General features: G+C 37.0%; 1 protein-coding gene across 1 annotated transcript; it reads left to right on the forward strand.

Annotated features, from left to right (window-relative positions):
- The first annotated feature begins 21,141 nt into the window (after nucleotides 1–21,141).
- LOC116913913 (peptidyl-prolyl cis-trans isomerase A-like) lies at nucleotides 21,142–21,735 on the forward strand. The gene has a single exon (XM_032918189.1). The coding sequence runs from the start codon at nucleotides 21,148–21,150 to the stop codon at nucleotides 21,733–21,735; it is 588 nt and encodes a 195-aa protein (XP_032774080.1). The 5' UTR covers nucleotides 21,142–21,147.
- The last annotated feature ends 1,285 nt before the right edge of the window (nucleotides 21,736–23,020 follow it).

A 23,020-nucleotide genomic window follows, 5' to 3' on the forward strand; every position in this document is an offset into this window, starting at 1 on the left:
GGTCAGTTGTTCCTTTTTTCCCCCTTCTCTTATTATTTAAGAAAACAGTGCCATAAAATTGAAAATGATGTTCTGAGGTTTGTGGATTCTTGCCGTACAATAGTAGCAAGTAAAGGTCATTCTACTTTTTTTGTCTACTTTTATGATTCTGTGTGATGGTCCACGGACTCAATAGGAAAGCTCTTAGCACTGGCGTAGGGAGGTGCTAGTAATTCCAGTTTCAATGCCATTATACTCTTCAGTGGATCAATAGAATTAAATGAGCTGAGATATTAGGAAAATATTGAAAAAATGCACGAGGTTGCATTGTTTGACCAAGGTTGGGATGAGTTGAAAATAAAGAACCATCTATAGCAGCTGTCAATAAATCATGAGAACTACACACGGAACCAAATGGAATACAGCATAAAGCCTCAAGCCGTGAATGGCTATAATACATTCTGTGCCTTTTAATCGAACAATTTATTCCAAAAATCCGATACAGTTATCTATTATCAATCGTACAAAGTTTTTCATGTAGCTTATACATGTCTTCATATTGCTTTAGTTAAATGTTCATGGATTTTTGATAGTGTTTTTTTTTTGTTTTCAAAGAGGAAATATTCTTTAAATTGATGGAACATAACAACATTTATATATACATATATACACACATATATAAATACATATACATATATATGAAAGTGTACATATATGTATATATGTGAAATTCAATGAGAAAGAAGTGAGAAAATACATTTCGATTTTTTATGAAAATTTTTTTTTATTAAAAACAATGACTTCATGAAATTCTTAGGCAAATGAATAAAACTAGAAAATATCATCCTGAGTGAGGAAACTCAATCACAAAAGAGCACACATGGTATGCATTCATTGATAAGTGGATATTAGCCCAAAAGTTCAGAATACCCAAGATACAATTTACAGACCACATGAAGCTCAAGCAGAAGGAAGACCAAAGTGTAGATGCTTCAGTTCTATTTAGAAGGGGAAACAAAATACTCAAGGGTGGAAATACTGAGACAAAGTGTGGAGCTAAGCCTGAAGGAAAGGACATCCAGAGACTGCCCCACCTGGGGATACATCCCATATACAGTCACCAAACCATATATAGACACTATTGCTGATTGTCAAGAAGTGCTTGCTGACAGGAGACTGATATAGCTGTCACCTGAGAGGCAATGCAAGAGCATGACCAATACAGAGACAATGCTCGGGGTTCTCAATGGAGGAGTTAGAGAAAGGACTGAAAGAGCTGGAGGGGTTTGCAACCCCATAGAAAGAGCAACCATATCAACCAACCAGACCCCCAGAGATTCCAGAAACTAAACCACCAACCAAAGAGTACACATGGAGTGACCCATAGCTCCAGCTGCAAATGTAGCTGAGGATGGCCTTGTTGGGCATCAATGGGGGGGGTGTTGACCCTTGGTCCTGTGAAGGTTTGATATCCCAGTATAGGGGATGCCAGGGCAGAGAAGCAGGAGGGTGTGGCTGTGTGGGTGGGGTAGCATTCTTATAGAAGTAGGGGCAGGGGGGATGGGATAGGTGGTTTCTGGAGGTGAACCCTGGAAAGAGAATAACATTTGGTTAATCAAGAAAATACCCAATAAAGAAAAGAAAAAAAAAGTCTCAACTAACATTTAGCAAATAAATTCCCCAAAAGAAAATAAGAGTTGGATTCACATTTTAACATCTGTATTTCTTTGAATGAAAAATTGGTATGGAAGATAGATATGTACTTGATTTTACCCTATATACTGGTGTTTGTTATTTAATTAGACTGTAGGTGGTCGATACATTCTAGTCTCCTTAATAGCAAAATCAACTTAAAAGTGTTTTATTTATCTCAATAATAAGAGATTCATTTTAGATTGAAGAGCAATAATATAATAGTATTTCTCATTGAGTTAATAAGCATAGAAAAAGACTCATCAATCTTTAACGTGTTGAATATTGCAAAAACAAGTATATAGATTTAATTCTTATTTTTGGCTTTTCCAGACTTTTCCACTTCCAAAGTTTAAAATAATTGAACTTAAGCATCAACAAACCTAGGTTGTCACAACAGCCTAATTTTCATAGCTAATTGTAATAAATATTTTTCAATCAGAAATATTCCATTTACACTAAGATAACAATATCTTATTGACCTTGGGCCATAATATATGTCCTTTTGGATGCAGGATCTATATCTATATCTATATCTATATCTACATCTATCTATCTATCTATCTATCTATCTATCTATCTATCTATCTATAATGTATACAAACACACAAGCACACACACATATATACATATATAAATATATATATGGCTGTTTCTAGATAACAGTTTAGGGTAGTGAGTGGCAAATATGACTCGGTTGAAATATTTAATAAATGGCTAATTTTTGTGTCTGTTATATGTCTTTTATTGAATATTCTATGTACTTGCATTTCAAAATGTTATTCTCTCTCCCGTTTCCCCCCTCTCCCATCCCACTTCCCAGTGCTTTTATAAAGATGCTACCCCTCCCACCGACCCACTCCTACCCCACCACCCTGGAATTCTCCTACAATGGGGAAATGAGCCTTCACAGGACCAAGACCTTCTCCTCCCGTTGATGTCCTACATGGCCATCCTCTGCTACATATGCGACTGTAGCCATTGGTCAATCCATGTGTACTCTTTGGTTTGTGGTTTAGTATCCAAGAGATCTTGGGTGTCTCGTTGGCTAATATTGTTGTTCTTTCTATGGGGTTGCAAAGCCAATGGCTCATTTTTAAATGTCTATGGCCGCTCTGTAGGGGACTGCTTTAAACGGACTACCTGTGTGTGCATTGCCATGAACAACAATCATGAGTCATATATAAGTGATTTCTCACTACTTCCTAGGTTTCCTAAAATGATAGCAATATCATTACAATGTGGGTCTGTTAATTTTGACTCCTATTAGCTTTGAACAGCAAACATGTTTGTTTTCAGTTATCTTTGAATTTCTTAGGTTGACACATGTACTACCTTTGAATTGTTTAATTTGTCATGACTTTTTAGGACCATTTCACAAAATGACAAAGGCATTTTACGATAGACCACAAATGATTTATTATCTGTACTAAGCTCAAATCCAATGCTGGTATAAGAAACAGTATTTGAGTAAGTTGAAAAATATTGATATTCTCATTAAGTTAGTTATCATCTGACAAAGTTGATACATCTCTGAAGTAGGTACTAATTTAAAGAAAGGTGCTAAGTTTTGGGAACACACTTTGTAAATTCAGCACAAGACTTATATAAGATATGGATAATGCATCACTTTTGATCTATTTGATGTTATTTAGATGCTTTTCCATAGATACTGTGTTTTCATAAAGATTTCAAACATTTGTTTAAAATCTGTGTGATAACAACCACCTTATAATGCGACAATAATAAAATTTTATCTTAAGTGAAAACCCAAATTTTAACTAAAATATTTAAACATATAAAGGACAGGACTAAATTAGAAAAATTTTAAATAAGGTTTAAAATTTATTTTTACTTACGGTATTAAGAAAACCAAATTGCTTCAAATATAAAAAGATATTTCTTTTCTCCCCTCATACCCTAGTATATTCCTTCTCATTGTTCGTTACCTTTCATGTGTGTGTGTGCATATTTGTGTGTGCATGTGTACATGCATGTTAATTTCATGTTTGTGAGTAGGAATGTATGTGGTCTCACATGGAGGTGACCATGTGTTTTGGAATTCAGGGGTCCTCTTTCAGTGCCTTTTGTAATTATTCTCTACCTCATTCTTTTGAGACAGGATGTTTCATAGAACTGGGTGTTCACCAACTGGCTAGGCTGCTAGGAGAGTAAGTTTCTATAATTTCCCTTTATATTCGTCCATGCTCCTACTTCCACTATCACACTAGGGTTAGAAATGTGCATTATCACACCTGAATTAATCATATTTATGTTCTAGGTATATCTATGATACCTATTTATACATAGCTTATGTAAGTAGAAAAAGTAATTCTGAATACATCCGAACACAATTGTTTGAGTGTTTTATATTGTTTTGATAAAATACCTTGACATAAATAGCTAGCTTATTTTTTATTGGTTATTTTTTATTTACATTTCAAATGTTATTCCCTTTCCTGGTTACTGGACATAAGCCCTGAATCCCATTCCCCTCCCCTTCTTCTATAAGGGTGTTCTCCTTCTGATCCACCTGCTTCCCCACCCCTGAAATTCTCCTACACTGGGGGCCCAACCTTGGCTTCTCCTTCCATTGGTGCCCAACAAGGCTATCCTCTGCTACATATGCAGTTGGAGCCATGGGTCAGTCCATGTATAGTTTTTGAGTAGTGGTCTAGTCCCAGGGAGCTCTGGCATTGTTGTTCTTATGGGATTGCAGCCCCTTCAGCTCTTTCAGTCCTTTCTCTAATTCCTCCAACGGGGGTCCGATTCTCAGTTCAGTGGTTTGCTGCTGACATTTGCCTCTGTATTTGATATGCTCTGGTTGTGTCTTTTAGGAGAGATCTATATCAGGTTCCTGTCAGTATGCACTTCTTAGCTTCATCAATCTTATCTAGTCCAGGTGGATATATATATATATATATATATATATATATATATATATATATATATATATATATATCGCACATGTAGGGCAGAACCTGAATGGCTGTTCCTTCATTCTCTGGTCCAAACTTTGCCTCCATATCCCCTCCTATGAATACTTTTGTTCCCCCTTTAAGAAGGAATAAAGCATCCGAACTTTCGTCATCCTTCCTCTTGAGCTTTACCTGCTCTGTGAATTGTATCTTGGGTAATTCAAGCACGATGTTTGTTTTCCTGTGATTGGGTTACCTCACTCAGGATGATATTTTCCAGTTCAATCCATTAGCCTATGAATTTCATGAAGTCATTGTTTTTGATAGCTGTGTAGTACTCCATTGTATAGATGTACCACATTTTTTAAAATCCATTCCTCTGTTGAAGGGCATCTGGGTTCTTTCCAGCTTCCAACTATTATAAATAAGGCTGCTATGAACATAGTGAAGCATGTGTCTTTTTTGTATATCAGAACATCTTTTGCATATATTCCCAGGAGAGATATAGCTGGGTCCTCAGGTAGTGCTATGTCCAATTTTCTGAGGAACCTCCAGACTGATTTCCAGAGAGGTTGTACTGGTTTGCAATCCCACCGACAATGGAGAAATGTTCCTCTTTCTCCAACTCCTCGCCAGCATCTGCTGTTGCCTGTGTTTTTTATCTTAGCCATTCTGACTGGTATGAGGTGGAATCTCAGGGTTGTTTTGATTTGCATTTCCCCGATGACTAAGGATGTTGAGCATTTCTTTAGGTACTTCTCAACCATTGGATATTCCTCAGATGGGAATTCTTTGTTTAATTCTGTACCCCATTTTTAATAGGATTATTTGGCTCTCTGGAGTCTAAGTTCTTGAGTTCTTTGTATATTTTGGATATTAGCCCTGAATCAGATGTAGGTTGGTAAAGAACTTTTCCCAATCTGTTGGTTGCAGTTTTGTCCTAATGACAGTGTCCCTTGCCTTACAGAAGCTTTGCAGTTTTATGAAGTCCCATTTGTCGATTATGATCTTAGAGCATAAGCCATTGGTGTTTTGTTCAGGAAATTTTCCCCAGTCCCCACTTTTCTTCTATTAGTTTGAGTGTATCAGATTTGATGTGGAGGTCCTTGATCCACTTGGACTTAAGCTTTGTACAGGGTGATAAGAATGGATTGATTTGCATTCCTCTACATGCTGACCTACAGTTGAACCAGCACCATTTTTTTTGAAAATGATATCTTTTTTCTACTGGATGGATTTAGCTCCTTTGTCAAAGATCAAGTGACCATAAGTGTGTGGATTCATTTCTGGGTTTTCAATTCTATTCTACTGATCTATCTACCTGTCTCTATACCAATACCACACAGTTTTTAATCACTATTGCTCTGTAATACTGCTTGGGGTCAGGGATGGTGATTTCCCCAGAAGTTCTTTTATTGTTGAAGACAGTTTTTTCTATCCTGGTTTTTTTTTTTTTGTTATTCAAATGAATTGTAAAGGATCTTTCTAAGTCTATGAAGAATTGAGTTAGAGTTATGATGGGGATTGCATTGAATCTGTAGATTGCTTTTGGCAAAATATCCATTTTTACTGCAGTAATCCTGCCAATCCATGAGCATGGGAGGTCTTTCCATCTTCTGAGATCTTCTTCAATTTCTTTCTTTAGAGTCTTGAAATTCCTTTTTAGAGGCATGTAAAAAATGTCTTGTGTAAGTCTGAACATTCAGTCATCACTTATTTTCAACACCTTTGCAGCCAGGAGTCTCTGCATCCACCAGTATTTCCTGTAAACAGGCTATTCTGGTTATAGCTGAAAGTAGATTTTGTATCAGTTTAAATATTTAGAAGTCATTATGTGAGATGTCAATTTAGATAAACAATAGCAGTTTCCCTTCTCTCTTCTAAGGTCCAGGCCTTCCCCCAGCCAAGTAATTTTAATTGGCAGTACAGAGCCAGGCATGACCGAGTACTAGGGAATCTAACTTACATCTTCAAACTTCTACAAATGCACTTTACTGATTGAGGCCTGTTTTCCTCTCCTCAAATCAAATAAATACTATAATCTGTAGGGAGCAGCTTGGCAAAACAAAGATGGCGCCGACAGCCAGCCCTGTCTGAACGGAAACAACTTACCGCGCATGCGCAGGCTTGTCCCCTCATCAGGGCAGCTGTATGATCCGGCGCCCTCCTGTGGTGAACAATAGTACTGCGCATGCGCAGGTTTTGCACCTGTTGTCAGTTGGTCGGTAATATGTTAATGAGGGGGGCGGTACCATGCTGGTGGGGTGATTCGTTCTCTGCCAATCCCTGGAGGACAAGTAGTGGGGTGATAGTGGGGTGATAGTGGGGTGACCTGTGCCCCACCAATCCCTGAGAGATTATTAGCATACTGTTGTGTACATAAGGCGAGCGAATTTGCCGCTCGTGGTCCCCGTATCAGCAATGAAGGTGTCCTGCAATAAAGGCTGTTGACAAGGACCCAACGGTGTTGTGTCTTCCTCGCCGGATGAGGTGGGCGTGACAATAATCTCATCTTTTTTTTTTTCATTTTTAAACTCTACAAATAGGATAGAATGCCAGGGAAACAAACAGCATTTTGTTTTGCCAGATTTACCTACAGTATAATATGACAAATGGCAGTTCCAGAACTGGGGACTTAACCCACTTGCTCACTTCATCTCAGTTTGAAGATTCATATATGCATAGATCTGAGCCCAAAGAGAGTGCAAATTGAGCAATATTCATTATTAAAAAGATGATCTCAGATTAGTAGACTTGACTGAGTTGCAACCAGAAAGAGAGTGGAAGCCAAATGACAAAATTTAAACGTTCAACTTGTTCGATATATGCGAGAGAGGTTAAGACCTAAGGAAGAGTTAAACGACTGAGATGTCAGACTTGGAGAGAGCAAGTAAGCATTCAGCAGAAGAGTACAGTGAGCCTTTACCGAAGTCATTTGATGGTTATATTCCATCAGCAGTTCTTGAACCTGGTTTAATGAGCCACAATAAGTACTTAACAATAATAGCACACAAGGGGACATAGGAAAATATAATATTCATGGGAGTTATTGTTTTGCAAATTTTTATAAACGTTTTACATACTTTATTTGCTGCATAATCTATTTCTTACTGTCACCTTGGTGTCAGGAAATTAAAGGATTGATTTTACTATGAATTACATTGGATTTTTCTGAACTTCTGCTCCATTTTAGTCAACCAACAGTTTGCATGAAAAATATTTCATTAACTAATCTGTGAAAGTAAGCTTCTGATTTATCCATGCAGCTGTGAATATGGATTTGAATCCAAGTAGCAGGGACAATGAGTAACACTGGGTACATTTTCTAAGTCAAATTGACCATTCAATGTTTGCATTTTGATTTTTGGAAACAGAATTAAACTAAAGTCTTAATAGAAGACGGCATATTATCAAAGTTACTTTTTATGTATATAAATATAACGAGAGTGATTTGTACAATTATTTATGACAGTAATACTAAGAACCTGTTTGTTGATCATGTGCCAGTGAATAGTCCCACACCCCTGAGTATGTAAGCATCACAAATTCGACTTAGTGGGTTATTAAAAGAAAAGGCAAAATAGAAGCCATGACATTAGAAGGAGCCAGGGTTTGGGAGTGGATCTGGGTGAATATAGGAGGATGGGAGTTATGAATACGATCAATTTATACTTTATAACAGCCTCGAGTCATTTATAGAAGTATTATATTAAAAAGACCTTTAATCTCACAGTGATACCAAATAAATGAACATTGTTCTTTTCATTGTATTTCACAATGGAAAAAAAATGTCACAAACACTAGTTAGAATGACAACCTGACATTTTCAAAATAATCGTGTTTAGAGTAATATGTAATGATAAATCTATAAACTAATAGTTCTTAAAATGGATGTTCTTCCAATAGCAGACAGAGATAATGACAGAAAGCTGAAGTGGTCAAATCGTGAATAATAAAAACAACAATGACAAAACCAACTAACATTGATAACATAGGCCATATATGTAAGTCTCGGGAGGCATGACTGAAGAGGGAATGGAAAGATTGTAAGAGTCAGTAAAACAGAAAATTTTCTGGACAATAGTCTCTTCTAAAAAGAAAAGAATGATGCAGATAAAACAAGAATAGGATAGATCAGTGAGGGTATGGTGGGAAGAGTTAGAGATGAAGATCAAAAAATGAGGCATATAAAATTATCAAATAACAAATATTTTATTTTTAAAACCTGAAATGCCTTTGGCATAGATTTCAAAATATTTCTTGTTAAGCTATCAATCACAAGGAAATGCCAAAATTACCTTACTTTTTCTTCTATTAATCTCCATGTGAGTCACAAGTTATACCTGTTTTTGTCATGTTTTTCTAGTACCTTAAGACCCTCAATATTCACTACTGTTATCTGCTGTATACTAAATGTCACCCTTTTGCTACTAAACCTTGCAGATTGGCTAGAGGCTTGCCGTATGTTGCCTTTATTGTACTTTATTGTAATTTTATTGTATTTAGGTACATTTCCTTTGTCCCTGATCTCTCCAAGACTTTTACATGGAAGGGATGTTTGATTTGTTAAAGGATTTTTCAGCATCTAATAAGGTGATCATGTGTTTGTTTGATTGTTTTTTCTTTCAGTACATTTAGATGATGTATTGCATTAATAGATTTCTGTATGTTGAACCATCCCTGCCTCTTTGGAGTGAAGTGTACCTGATCACAGCTGATAATGTTTTTGATGTGTTCCTGCATTCATTTCTGAGCACTTTACTGAATATTTTTGCATCCATGTTCATAAGGGAAATTGGTCTGAAATTGTCTTTATTGGTTGAGTCTTTGTATGGTTTAGGTTTCAGGGTTACTGTGGCCTCATAAAATGAACTTGGCACTGTTATTTTTTATTTCTATTTTGTGAAGTAATTTAAGGAATATTGGAATTAGTTCTTCTTTGAAGGTCTGGTACAATTCCACACTAAAACCATCTGGCCCTGGGGAATTTTTTTTTGGGGGGGGGTTGGGGGTTTCTAATGACTGCTCTATATCTTTAGGAATTATAATTCTACTTAATTTTTTTTACTTGGTCTTGAATTAGCTTTTATAAGTGGTATCTATCAAGAAAATTGTCCATTTTGTTTAGATTTTCTAATATTTTGGAATCCAGATTTTTTTTTATTAACTTGAATATTTCTTACATACATTTCGAGTGTTATTCCCTTTCCCGGTTTCCGGGCAAACATCCCCCTCCCCCCTCCCCTTCCTTATGGGTGTTCCCCTCCCCACCCTCCCCCCATTGCCGCCCTCCCCCCAACAGTCTAGTTCACTGGGGGTTCAGTCTTAGCAGGACCCAGAGCTTCCCCTTCCACTGGTGCTCTTACTAGGATATTCATTGCTACCTATGAGGTCAGAGTCCAGGGTCAGTCCATGTATAGTCTTCAGGTAGTGGCTTAGTCCCTGGAAGCTCTGGTTGCTTGGCATTGTTGTACATATGGGGTCTCGAGCCCCTTCAAGCTCTTCCAGTTCTTTCTCTGATTCCTTCAACGGGGGTCCTATTCTCAGTTCAGTGGAATCCAGATTTTTGAAGTAAGACCTAAGCTCAGTGTATAATCTAGATAGTCTTTATTACTCTCCTGTACATGTTGCTGGACAAGGTCCCCTCTTATCCTTTCCCTTAGTCTTAAGAATCTTTGTGAGGTATTGGCATCTTGCTATCATAGAGCTATGCCTGGTTTTCAAGATGAAAAAACTTCTGATCTACATTGTTCTGATGCACAGGGAAGAACTATATTTAGGAACCTGGTGTTTGTGCCACAGTTTTTTTGGAATTTCTATTACTGAGTATATCCAAGAACATTGCTCAGACTGATGGAAGATATATTATAAGATAACTTGAATTTGAACAGTTAAACCTTGTAGGATTAAGCACATTGATTTGCAGAAAATTCCTTAGTCTATATGAACTCAACAATCATTCAATAGTGCATTGTTTTTGTCATTGTAATTTGAGTATCAGTAAGTCAACATGACATAATAAAAATTATAAAATCACTATAACCCCAAATATATAAACATATACAGAACATGGAAAAGATCTTAAAACAATAAAATTTGGAGAGTGTTGATGAATTAGAAATTAAAACAAACAAAAGAAATTTAAAGAGTCATGATATGTGTAGAAATTTAAGGATGCATAAAAAGACTGTTTTAAATGGCAAATAGACTCAAACATTTTTTTATGTCTAGGTTATCTAAATTTATTTGAATAAATTATATACTGAAAAGATAGTTACTTTTAATTAAAATCATACTTTTTCATATAGGCATATTACATATGTGCTGAGTGTGCATGCGTACTTAGTACTTATGAAACAAATAATTAAAAATAATACCAACAACTTCAATTCCTTTTCACATGGTGAAAATTTGTTTTCTCAATCCTCTTTTCAGAACGTGTCTTATTGTCAATTACAATACAGAATGAGTTAAAAATAATTAATTCCAGCCTTATATATGTTCCTTTCAAATGAAGTTATTAAGTAGTAAAGGGTGTGAACTGAATAAATTTTAAGAAATAGGATAAATAAAATGATGTGGTTTAAACTTTAAAATTTGACTAAGTGCCTTTAACTTTGAGTATGCACTCAACTATATCATGCTCTAGATATTCAAATCAGGATAACTTATAAAGAGACACAATCTCAATAAAATTAATGATAAAATATTATTTCAAAAGCAAAAAAATCAAACTGTACACTTAAATATTCAATACAAAAGCTGAGAATAATATAATAGCAATATTATCCCTGGAATAATAATCACCTAAATTGATTATCATGTATTTACTAAACTGTACCAAATATAATGATTAGTATCCAACATCTATAAATTTTTGAAAAATGTAATAGTAAATTTGAGGTCATGCTGTTTCCCTGCATTCATAAGGCTCTGCATTTGATTTTAATGCTAGGCATAAAAAGTATATTTGGATTTACATTTTAATGAAACTTGTTCACATAAACTTGGATCCCGAGTAAATATATAACAGATGCGCTAATCTGTCCTAAGGTATATGTGTAATGGACAAAGATAATATTTTCCCCACAATAACATTTTATTCCTTTCACCTGCTCATCTTTTATGCACCTGTGTCTTGTTGGCAGTTTGCACAGCTTGAATTTGGGAGACATAACCACCAGCACAGAATAACTAATATTTTCCCTTGTGTGTTGTAAAATGTACATGAACTGTTTATGGAGATTTTTGTACCCTTATTTCTACACTGAGAATGATGCTTGTAGTTATTCTTTTTTTCCCCCCAGGTTTTCAGGAAAATGAGAAAAGAATGGTAAAAAGGGCCACTTACTATGTCATGGTGTGTCCTTGTAAATTCTTCAAGTGTTTTGCTTTTGGTAATTTTGCTTTGTTATGGACTAAATCTGTTCCCTCAGTAGACTGACTCTTTAGAAACTGTCTTTGTTCTTGGCTGAAAGAACACGACATGTTATTTTTATTTGTACAAATTTGTCATTCAAAATTGGAAAGGATACGCTTATCTAACAGGTAATATTTTCTCTGCAACAGCCTAGGTCCATGCTATTAAACTGCTAATATACTAAATGGATTAGAAAAATTAAAGTTTTCTTTTAGTAAGTAAGAATAATATTTATATAATGATAGTAAATATTAATATTAGTCCTGTCTCTTCTTTATTCACAGATTGTGCTCAAATACTTCCATTCAAGTACACACTGAGTATAAATTATTCACTGATAAACTAGTCTTTTAAGTTTGGAACATACCTATCTTGAATTTTAGAAAACGAATAAAACATAATTCTAAATTAAAATCTCCACAAATAAGCAAATTTCTGAATAAATCTCATTAACTGTTTTCAAAGGCCATTTAAAATATCTTAAGAAATTTATCTGAGAACCTACAGGATTTACAAAATTTCAGCACATGTAACCCAGTCCAAGGATTTTTTTTTTTAATGGAAGAACTGATTTCTATAAGTTCATTTGTATTCCACACCGAAGCCAAGACTAATGTTCTACAGAACCCATAAAGAAATAAACTTTGTAAAGAGAAATTTTAAAAAGAAATAATGCTTTCTACTTACTCAATTTTTCATATGTGCCTTAGAGTTTCAGCACTATTCCAATAATTATTTTGCCTACTAAAATATTTGTATAGTTCAGATTTTAATGTTCTAAATTTAAAAGACAAAACTGTTATCTTCAACAGAGTCAAGGCTTCTAGTCTAGATTTATGCTGTCGACTACAACTCATATAGCTATTTAGGTTTAAATAAATTAATAATTAAAGTTTAAAAGTAGGTTTTAATCATACAAAACTTATTATAATTTCTCAATAATAAATGAAGCTAGTGACTGCTACATCAGCTAGAGTAGCTTATGTACAAAGTACAAATGTAGGTGGATGGAAGAGCAGTACTCTGAATTATTTGCACCCATCTCTTCGGTAGATACATTGTAGATGAATTAGTCAGCAAATCATGTCATGTATTGTTGTGAAGAAAGGAAAACATGAAAAGCAATCTGGTCTATTTTTGATCATATGTTAAAAGTCTATATTTTGTGCCTAATTGATTTTTACCTTGGTCACAAAATGAGAGAAATAAAAAATACATTATTGCTGAATGATTAACACTATACATTGTAGGACACATTGAATGTACCAGACAACATCCAGCACTCTGTAGGATTCAACCAATATTAGTCATTTTAGAGTTCCATTGTATCAATCATTCAATGACTAAATGAAAACATTTTCATACTTTAAATGTATTCTCTCACATATTACATCGTGACTGAAGTTTCCTCTTCATCCCCTCCTTGTTGCTCCCTTCGGTAGCTTGGGTAGCTTAGCTTTGGTAGTAAGTGTTTGGCTACACCGCTTTGGGCTCCAGGTGAATTGCGCATGTGCACCAGCCCAGGCGCTATCTTTGGATTCTCGAATTAAACACACACAAGTTAGCTTATTTTTAAAATGTCTTAATGGCTGGGCAGTCCTAAACCTTCTCCTTCTGCTCCAGGTCCAATAGGAGAAATGGCCAGTAGCCAATGGGGACAAGTACCTTCCCTGTGTGGATATGCAGATTCCCAGTTGAATCAAAGCTTTAGGACCAACCTCCAACACCCATCCACTTTTCCCCTCCCCCATATCTACTCCTCCATTTCTCTTCAGAAAAGGACAGGCCAACCAGGGATAGCAACTAAACATGACATATAAAATTCTAGAAAGACTAGGCACCTCCCCTCATATTGCATTAGAGAGAGACCCTGTTTTGTTAGGAGCCCCACAAGGTCACCAGGCTACACAATTATGGAATTTATATAGTGTTGTTCTTTTGAAATCCATTTGTGGGTTGCAGGGATGGCGCAGCAGTTAAGAGCACTGGCTGCTCTTCCCGAGGTCCTGAGTTCAATTCCCAGCAACCACATGGTGGCTCACAACCATCTGTAATGGGGATCCAATGCTCTCCTCTGGTGTGTCTGAAGATATGAAAATATTATAAATTGCAGTTTACTCATAATCCCCTCCTTTTTAAGTTCTCCCTAGACCCAGCTCCATTCTACGCATGCATATACTTTTGTGTCCTCGTTTTTTGTTTTTTGTTTTTTATATATACTCCTATATACTCCTATTTGTGCTGTGTACATGCCTATGGGTGTGTGGTCATCAACTGGAGCATGTTTGGACAACCAGAAAACACTCTTAAAAAGCAGCAACTCTCCTGCTTCTGGAACCTGTCAATTACTCAGAGCTTAGCTACGGGTAGAGATTTACTAGTACCTCCATACTCTGTGTTGGAGTTACTCTGCCTTGCGTTTGAATAGATATTGCTCATGCTGCCTCAACTGGGAAAGTGAGAGTACACCAGCACGGCCTTAGATGGAGACGACCTTTCTATTTGTGTCCCTCCATTTTTATATCTGAACTATTCCATTCATATGCAAAACCATGGGTGGCATTGCTACAACAAACAACAAACTCATGAGACATTTAAAATAATATCACATCACCACAGACGCAGTTTATGAGTTATTTAAAAGGCATGTTCTCAACACCCAGTCTCATGTGTGGTATTATGTCTGACGAATTTATCATATTAGTTTTCCATAGTAAATGCTTTTATTTATTTTAAATTTATATTTATTTACTTACACCCCAAACACTGCCCCCTCCCAGTCGTTCCCCACAAAAACATCACTCCATCCTCCCTCCCCTTCTCTGTAACGGTGTATTCCCCTGGGTATCCCCCTCATCCCAGTGCATTGAGTCTCTTCTAGTGTAGACTCATTCTCTCCCAGTGAGGCCTGAAGAGGCAGCCCGTTTGGGGAAGGACACTATAGACAGGCTACAGTTTTAGGGAGAGTTTCCAGTACAGTTGTTGGGGGGCCCACTTGAAGACTGAGCTGCATGTCTGTTACATATGAGCAGGGGGCGCCTCACTGCAGTCCATGTGTGTTGTTTGTTGGTGGCTTAGACTCTGAGAGCTCCCAGAGGTACAGGTTAGTAGACTATGTTCATCTTCCTATGGGGTCCCCTCATGTCAGGACCACCAATCCCCAAGTAATCCATAAAAGTCCCCAATCTGTGTCCAATGTTTGGCTTTGTGTATTTCCATCTGTTTCTGTCAGCTGCTGGGTAGAGCCTCTCAGAGGATAGTTACTATTGACCGCCACACATCACTCTGATTTTATGTAGAATGTATTTTTCTTGCACATTGACTTCTTTCTTACTCACTTAGGCATTAGAGCACTGCTTAGACATTAGAGCTTTGTATAAAATGTGTTGCTTTTTCACATTTAATTTCCACTGCCTTTTCAAGAGCAACAGTAGACTGGTAGTCGATAAAATGAACTGTGTGTAATTTTCCATTTTGCTCAAAAGCAAATAATGCTAATCATAGAAACTAGAATGAAGCACTTGCTTTTACTGCATTAAAGCTGTTAAATTCTAATGAATTATTTAGCAATTTAGGGTCTATTTAGTCTGTATAGGAAAGAAATATCTAGGAAGCTAATCTTATTCAGTTAGAGTAAGTGTTAAACAAAGCAGTTTGAATCATTCTACCGCATTTAGCTTACTGCCTCAAGGAGTAGGTCTGAATTAGAATATGCTATATATAATGAGATGGTTTAGGAAAGTGTCTGCCATACATTCTTCACAATAAAGTTCCCGAAAGCAATTCAATTTAGTAAGAAGTTAAAATCAAAAGCATTTTCCCAAAAGCCTATTCGATCTTCTATATGACTATGTGTGAAAACACAAACATATACATACCCTTCACAGACATGCTCTTGATACGAATTACATATACATTCACCTTAAGTTGTATATATTATAAATGTAAATCATATAGACACATATTATATATAAACATTATATATATAAATATATGAATTCTTTTCTTTCTTTTATGTTTTTACAGTTCAGTCATTGCCTCCCTCCATGTCTTCATTTCCACATTTCCTCATCTCATTCCTCCTTTCTTCTGTCTTCCTCCACACCAGGCAATCCCACCCCTAGGGTCTCAAGTCTCTCAAGGGTTAGGCTCATGTTATCCTACTGAAGGCCTTACAGTCCTCTGCTGTATATATGTCAGTGCCCTCAGCAACCAGCACATGTATGCGTCCTGATTGGTGGCTCAGGGTCTGAGAGATCTCAGGTCTCCTGGTTAGTTAAAACTGCTGGTCTTCTTATGGAGTTGCCCTCCTCCTCAGCTTCTTCCAGCTTTTCCCTAATTAAACCACAGGGGTCCCAAACTTCAGTCCAATGGTTGGGTATAAGTATCTGCATCTGTCTCAGTCATCTGCTTGTTGGGCCTCTCAGAGGACAGCCATGCTATCCTCCTGTCTTCAAGCACACCATAGCATCAGTATTAGTGTCAGAATTCAGAGCTTCCCCTTGAGATGAATGCAAATTCGGGCTGGTCATCAGAACACCTTTCCCTCAGTTTTTTTCTCCATGTTTGTCCCTGTAGTTCTCTTCGACAGGAACAGTTCTGGGTCAGAATTTTAACTGTGAAATGTCAACCCCATCACTACACATGATGCCATGTCTTTCTAATGGTAGACACTATGAGTTACCTCTTCCCACTGTTGGGCATTTCATTGGAGGTCCCTCCCATTGATTCCTGAGAGTCTCACCTCTCAGGCTTCTGGTACATTCTAGAGGGTCCCTCCTCCTCCTACCTCCCGAGGTACTCTGTTTCCATTCTCCTGGCACTCAGGGCTTCAGTCCTGTCTCCCTCCAAACCCCCCTCGCCTGATCATGTTCCCCTTTTCCCTTCTCTCTCTCTTCTCCCACTCAGGTCCCTCTCTCTGCCTCCAGTGATTGATATATCCCCCCTCCTCACTTGGGGCCTTCTGATTGTTAACCCTCTTGAGTTCTGTGGATTTGTAACATAGATATTCTGTAATTCTTTGGCCAGTATCCACTTAGTGAGACCATCCATGTCCTTTGGGTCTGAGTTACCTCATTCAGGATGATTATTTTCTAGTTCCTTCCATTTGTCTGAAAAACTCATGATATTCTCGTTCTTGAAAGCTGAATAGTATTTTATTGTGTAAATGAACCACGTATTCTGAATCCATTCTTCGGTTGTGGGACATTTGGTTTGTTTCCAGCTTCTGGCTATCAAAGATAAGGCCTCTAAGAACATAGTGGAACACATGTCCCTGTAGTATGGTAGGGCACCTTTTCTGTATATGCCTAAGAATGGTATAGCTCTGTTTTCAGATGGATGATCTATATCTAATTTTCTGAGGAACCTCAAAATTGATTTCCAGAGGGGTTGTACCAGTCTGCAATCCCACCAGCAATGAAGGAGTGTTCTTTTTTTTTTTTTTTCACTTCCTCAACAACATGTGCTGTCACCTGAGTTGTTGATCTTAGCCATTCTGATTGGTATGGGGTAGAAGAATCTCAGGGTCATTTTGATTTGCATTTACCTGGTCACTAAGGACTTTCAACATTTCTTTAGGATTTCAAGATCCCTTTGATGTGAATTCTCTGTTTAGCTCTATACCTCATTTTTTGATTGGGATGTTTGGTTTTTTTGGAAGTTAGCTTCTTGAGTTCTTTATATATTTTGGGTGGGGGGGTTAGTGAAGATATTTTTCCCAATCTGTATGTTGCCAATTTCTACTAACTTTCTTTGACAAAAGCTTTCAGATTTCATGAGGTCCTTTTGTCAATTCTTGATCTTAGAGCCTGAGCCACTGGAGTTTTGTTTAGGACTCCCTCCTCCCCCACTGTGTCAATGAGTTTGAGACTCTTTACCACTTCCCATCTATTAGATTCAGTGTATCTGGTTTTATGTTGAGGTTCTTGATCCATTTGCACTAGAGCTTTGTACAATGTGATAACCATGGGTCAACTTGCATTCTTCTGCAGCAGACATCCAGTTAGACCAGCACCATTGGTTGGAGATGCTTTCTTTTTTTCTTTTTTCTTTTCTACTGTATGGTTTTGGCTTCTTTGTCAAAGATCATATGCCCATAGGTATGAGCGTTTTTTTCTGGGTCTTCAATTCTATTCCACTGATCATCTTGTCTGTCTCTGTCTCTGTACAAATACCACGCAGTTTTATTTGTGTGTGTGTGTGTGTGTGTGTTTGTGTGTGTGTGTGTGTGTGTGTGTGTGTGTGTGTGTGTGTGTGTGTGTGTGTGTGTGTGTTTACCACTATTGCTCTGTAATACGGCTTGAAGTCAGGGATGGTGATTCCCTCAGAAGTTTTTTTATTGTTAAGAATTGTTTTTGCTATCACGAATTTTTTTGTTTTTCCATATGAAATTGAGAATTTCTCTTTCCATGTTTGTGAAGGCTTGTTCTGGAATTCTGATGGGATTGTGTTGAATCTATAGATTGATTTTGGTATAATGGTTATTTTCACTATGTTAGTCCTACCAATCCATGAACACGTGAAATCTTTCCATTTTCTGAGGTCTTCTTCGATTTCTTTCCTAAGAGACTTGAAGTTCTTGTCATACAGATCTTTCACTTGTTTGGTTAGAGTAACACCAAGATATTTTATATTGTTTGTGACTATTGCGAATGGTGTTGTTTCCCTATGTTCTTTCACAGCCATATCATGAAGGAAGGCTACTGATTAGTTTCAGTTAAATTTGTATCAGGCCACTTTTCTGAAGTTGTTTATCAGCTATAGAAGTTCTCTGGTAGACTTTTTGGGGTCGCTTATGTATACTAACATATCAACTTGACTTCTTTTCCAATGTATATCCCCTTTTGTTGACTTTGGTTGTTTTATTCCTCTAGCTAGTACTTCCAGTACTATATGGAATGGATACAGGGAGAGTGAACAGCTTTGTCTTTTCTCTGATTTTAGTGGGAATCCTTCAAATATCTCTCCATTTAATTTGATATTAGCTGTTAGTTTGGTATATATTGCTTTTATTCAGTATGGGCCTTGAATCTCTCCAATACCTTTAACATGAAGGGGTGTTGCATTTTGTCAAACGTTTTTTCAGCATCTAAGGAGGGAATTATGTATCATATGTTTTTTTTTGTTTGTTTTTGTTTTTTTTACTTTGAGTTTGTTTATGTAGTGGATCACATTAATGGACTTTTGTATGTTGAATCAACCTTGCATCCCTGAGATGAAGCCTACAGGATCACAGTAAATGATGGTATTGATGTGTTCTTGGACTTGATTTGATGGAATTTTATTGAGTATTTTTGCATCAATATTCATAAGCAAAGTTGGTCTAAAGTTGTCTTTCTCTGTTGGGTCTTGGTGTGGTTTAGGTAACAGAGTAATAGTGGCTTCATAGAAAAAGTTATGCAGTATTCCTTCTGTTTATATTTTATGGAATAGTTTGAGGTGTGTTGGTATTAGCTCTTTTTGGAAAGTCTGGTAGAATTTTCAACTAAAGCCCTGCTTTTTTTTTCTTGAGAGTTTTTTTAAATGACTTCTATTTCCTTAGAGGACATGAGACTGTTTCTTTTACCTGTTCTTTATTTAAGTTTCGTACCAATACTGTCCAAACTATTCCACAAAATAGAAACAGAAGAAGCATTACCTAATTCCTTCTATGAAGCCACAATTACTCTTATACCTAAACCACACAAAGACCCAACAAAGCAAGAGAACTTCACACCAATTTTTCTTATGAATATTGATGCAAAAATACTCAATAAAATTCTTGCAAACTGAATACAAGAACATATCAAAATCACCATCCATCATGATCAAGTAGGCTTCATTCCAGGGATGCAGGGATGGTTCAATATACAGAAATACATTAACATAATCCACTATGTAAAGAAACTAAAAAAAAGCACATGATCATCTCATTAGATGTTCAGAAAGCATTTGACAAAATTCAATAGCCCTTGATGTTTAAAGTCTTGGAATCAAGATCAGGATCAGGAATTCAAGGCCCATACCTAAGCACAGTAAAAGCAATATACCGCAAACCAGTAGCCAACATGAAACTAAATGGAGAGAAACTTGAAGCAATCACACTAAATCAGGGATTGGACAAGGTTGCCCACTTTCTCCCTACTTATTCAATATAGTACTTGATGTCCTAGCCAAAGTAATCAGACAACAAAAGCAGGTCAAATAGATGCAAATCGGAATGGAAGAAGTCAAAATATTTGGAGATGATATGATAGTATATTTAAGTGACCAGAAAAGTTCAACTTGCTTTCTTATAGAAACCAGGACTACCAGCTAAAGGATGGGACCACCCACCATGGGCTGGTCCCTCCACCCCTTGATGACTAATTGAGAAAATGCCTTATGAATCTCATGGAAGTATTTCCTCAATGGAGGCTCCTTTATCTATGATAACTCCAGCTTGTGCCAACTTGACACACAAAACCAGCCAACACAACTATGTATAATATTTATTTAAGCTATATATTTGTACATAGTTGTACCACCTTTATTCCTTATGATTAATTCTCTACCCTCACTCTCTTCTTAGTTCTCTCTTCCCTGTCTTCCTCCTTTCTTTTCCCATATTTGTTGCTTGCTGTTTTGTGTTTATTTCTTCTCTTACAAATTGCTGGCTACATTTCTGATATATCATTATTCCAAAATTATACTGCTTCTGATAAAATCCCCTCCCAGAATTTAGGCAGTTTTTGAATCAGAGTAGCATATTAATCTCAAATGATATCACAAGAAAATTGAAAAGCATTAATTTTTGGTAGGAGCCACTTCTTAAGTATGTTTATCTGGGGATTGAAGAGTCAGTGCATTGGATATTTTGGGTCCATGGATATGAAACTTTCTAGTCTCTCACTGAAACATTTGTCATATCATAATATTCAGTTATCTAAAAGTGTAAATCATGTTCATTTCTGTTGAAAGAGGGAGGAGTAGAAACAGAGATGACATGAAAGAAAAGCACTAGGAAAGTATTTTAATAAAATAATGCTGAACTTTCAATAATGTGATATTTAGAATTACAAGTAACTGTACCTTCTAATATTGGTATGTGTATTACATTCTAATAAAGACACAAAGTGTGGCAGATGCCGCTGTCGCTTTTCGCCGCTTGCTGCAGACATGGTCAACCTCACCATGTTCTTCAACATCACTGCCGATGGCGAGCCCTTGGGCCGCGTCTCCTTGGAGTTGTTTGCAGACAAAGTACCAAGGACAGGAGAAAACTTTCGTTCTCTGAGCACTGGAGAGAAAGGATTTGGCTATAAGGGTTCCTCCTTTCACAGAATTATTCCAGGATTCATGTGCCAGGGTGGTAAGGTCACCTGCCATAATGGCACTGGTGGCAAGTCCATCTACGGAGAGAAATTTGAGAATGATAGCTTCATCCTGAAGCATACAGGTCCTGGGACCTTGTCCATGGCAAATGCTGGACCAAACACAAATGGTTCCCAGTTTTTTATCTGCACTGCCAAGACTGAGCGGCTGGATGGTAAGTGTGTGGTCTTTGGGAAGGGGAGAGAAGGCACGAACATTGTGGAAGCCATGGAGCGTTTTGGGTCCAGGAATGGCAAGACCTGCAAGAAGATCACCATTTCCGACGGTGGACAACTCTTAATTTCTTTGATTTGCGGGCATTTTACCCATCAAACCACTCCTTCTGTAGCTCAGGAGAGCGCCCCCACCCCATCTGCTCGCAATACCCTGTAATCTCTGCTCTCACTGAAGTTCTTTGGGTTCCATATTATCCTCATTCCCCTTCAAGTCTAGGAGGATTGCAAAGTTAAGTTTATGATTATGAATAAAAACTAATAAGAAAAAAAAAGACACAAAGTATAACTGATGCTGTTTTTAGTCAACTGACAGATTATCTGAGGATGGATTTTATACATTGTAATAACTTTCATAATGGGATTGTGGGATATAAGTTACCAAGCTTCATACTGGTCTTAAAAGCACCAATGAAATTAATGAGGTTAATTAATTTATTAACTAGAGATGAAAAGATTATTATTTAAGTCTTGTTTAACAACCATTTGTCCCTCATTTCCTGGACACTACAGTTCTTTGAAATGTTGCAACCTATAAGAGAAACATGAGCTAATATTCTCCAACCAATAAATGAGAATAATAAACAAAAACAAAAACTAAGGACAGTAGTGTCCATTAAGACAATTAGGAAGAAGTAAGGATGACATACAAATCTCTAAATGTGCTCTCTCTAAATGTGCTCTCTCTAAATGTGCTCTCTTCAAGGTCTCCACTGTTCAGCATTTCGGCTAATGGCATCCCCATTGGGTCCTGGGAGTATCTCACATCCATGGTGTCTGGGACTTTCTAGAGGTTCTTCTTATACTCCCAGCCCCCCACTGCTACATATTTCTATTCAATCTCCTGGCCCTCTGGGCTTCCCTCCTCTCTCCCCCCTATACCTGATCCTGTCCCCCACCTTTACACTCCCCCTCCCCTTTCCCACCCAGGTCCCTCCCTCCTTCAGTTTCCCATAATAATTTTGTTCCCCCTTCTAAGAGGGATGGAAGCATCCACACTTCAGTCATTTTGTTAAGCTTCATATGATCTATGAGATTTACCATGTGTATTCTGATGTTTTTGGCTAATATTGACTTATCAGTGAGTACATATCATGTGTGTCCTTTTGTGCCTGGGTTACCTCACTCATGATGATATTTTGTAGTTCTATCTATTTACCTGAAAAATTCATCATGTCCTCCTTTATAATAGCTGAGTAGTATTCCACTATGTAAATGGACCACATTTTCTATATCTGTTCTTCAGTTGAGGGACATCTGGGTTTTTTTACAGTTTCTGGATATTACAAATAAGGCTGCTATGAATATAGTGGAGCATGAGTCCTTGTTATATGTTGGAGCATCGCTTTAGTATATGTACAGGAGTTGTATAGCTGGTTCTTCAGGTAGAGCTATTTCCAATTTTCTGAGGAACTGCCAGATTGAGTTCTACAGTGATTGTACCA

The sequence above is a fragment of the Rattus rattus genome, chromosome 12, assembly GCF_011064425.1.
Source record: "Rattus rattus isolate New Zealand chromosome 12, Rrattus_CSIRO_v1, whole genome shotgun sequence".
Lineage (NCBI taxonomy): Eukaryota > Metazoa > Chordata > Mammalia > Rodentia > Muridae > Rattus > Rattus rattus.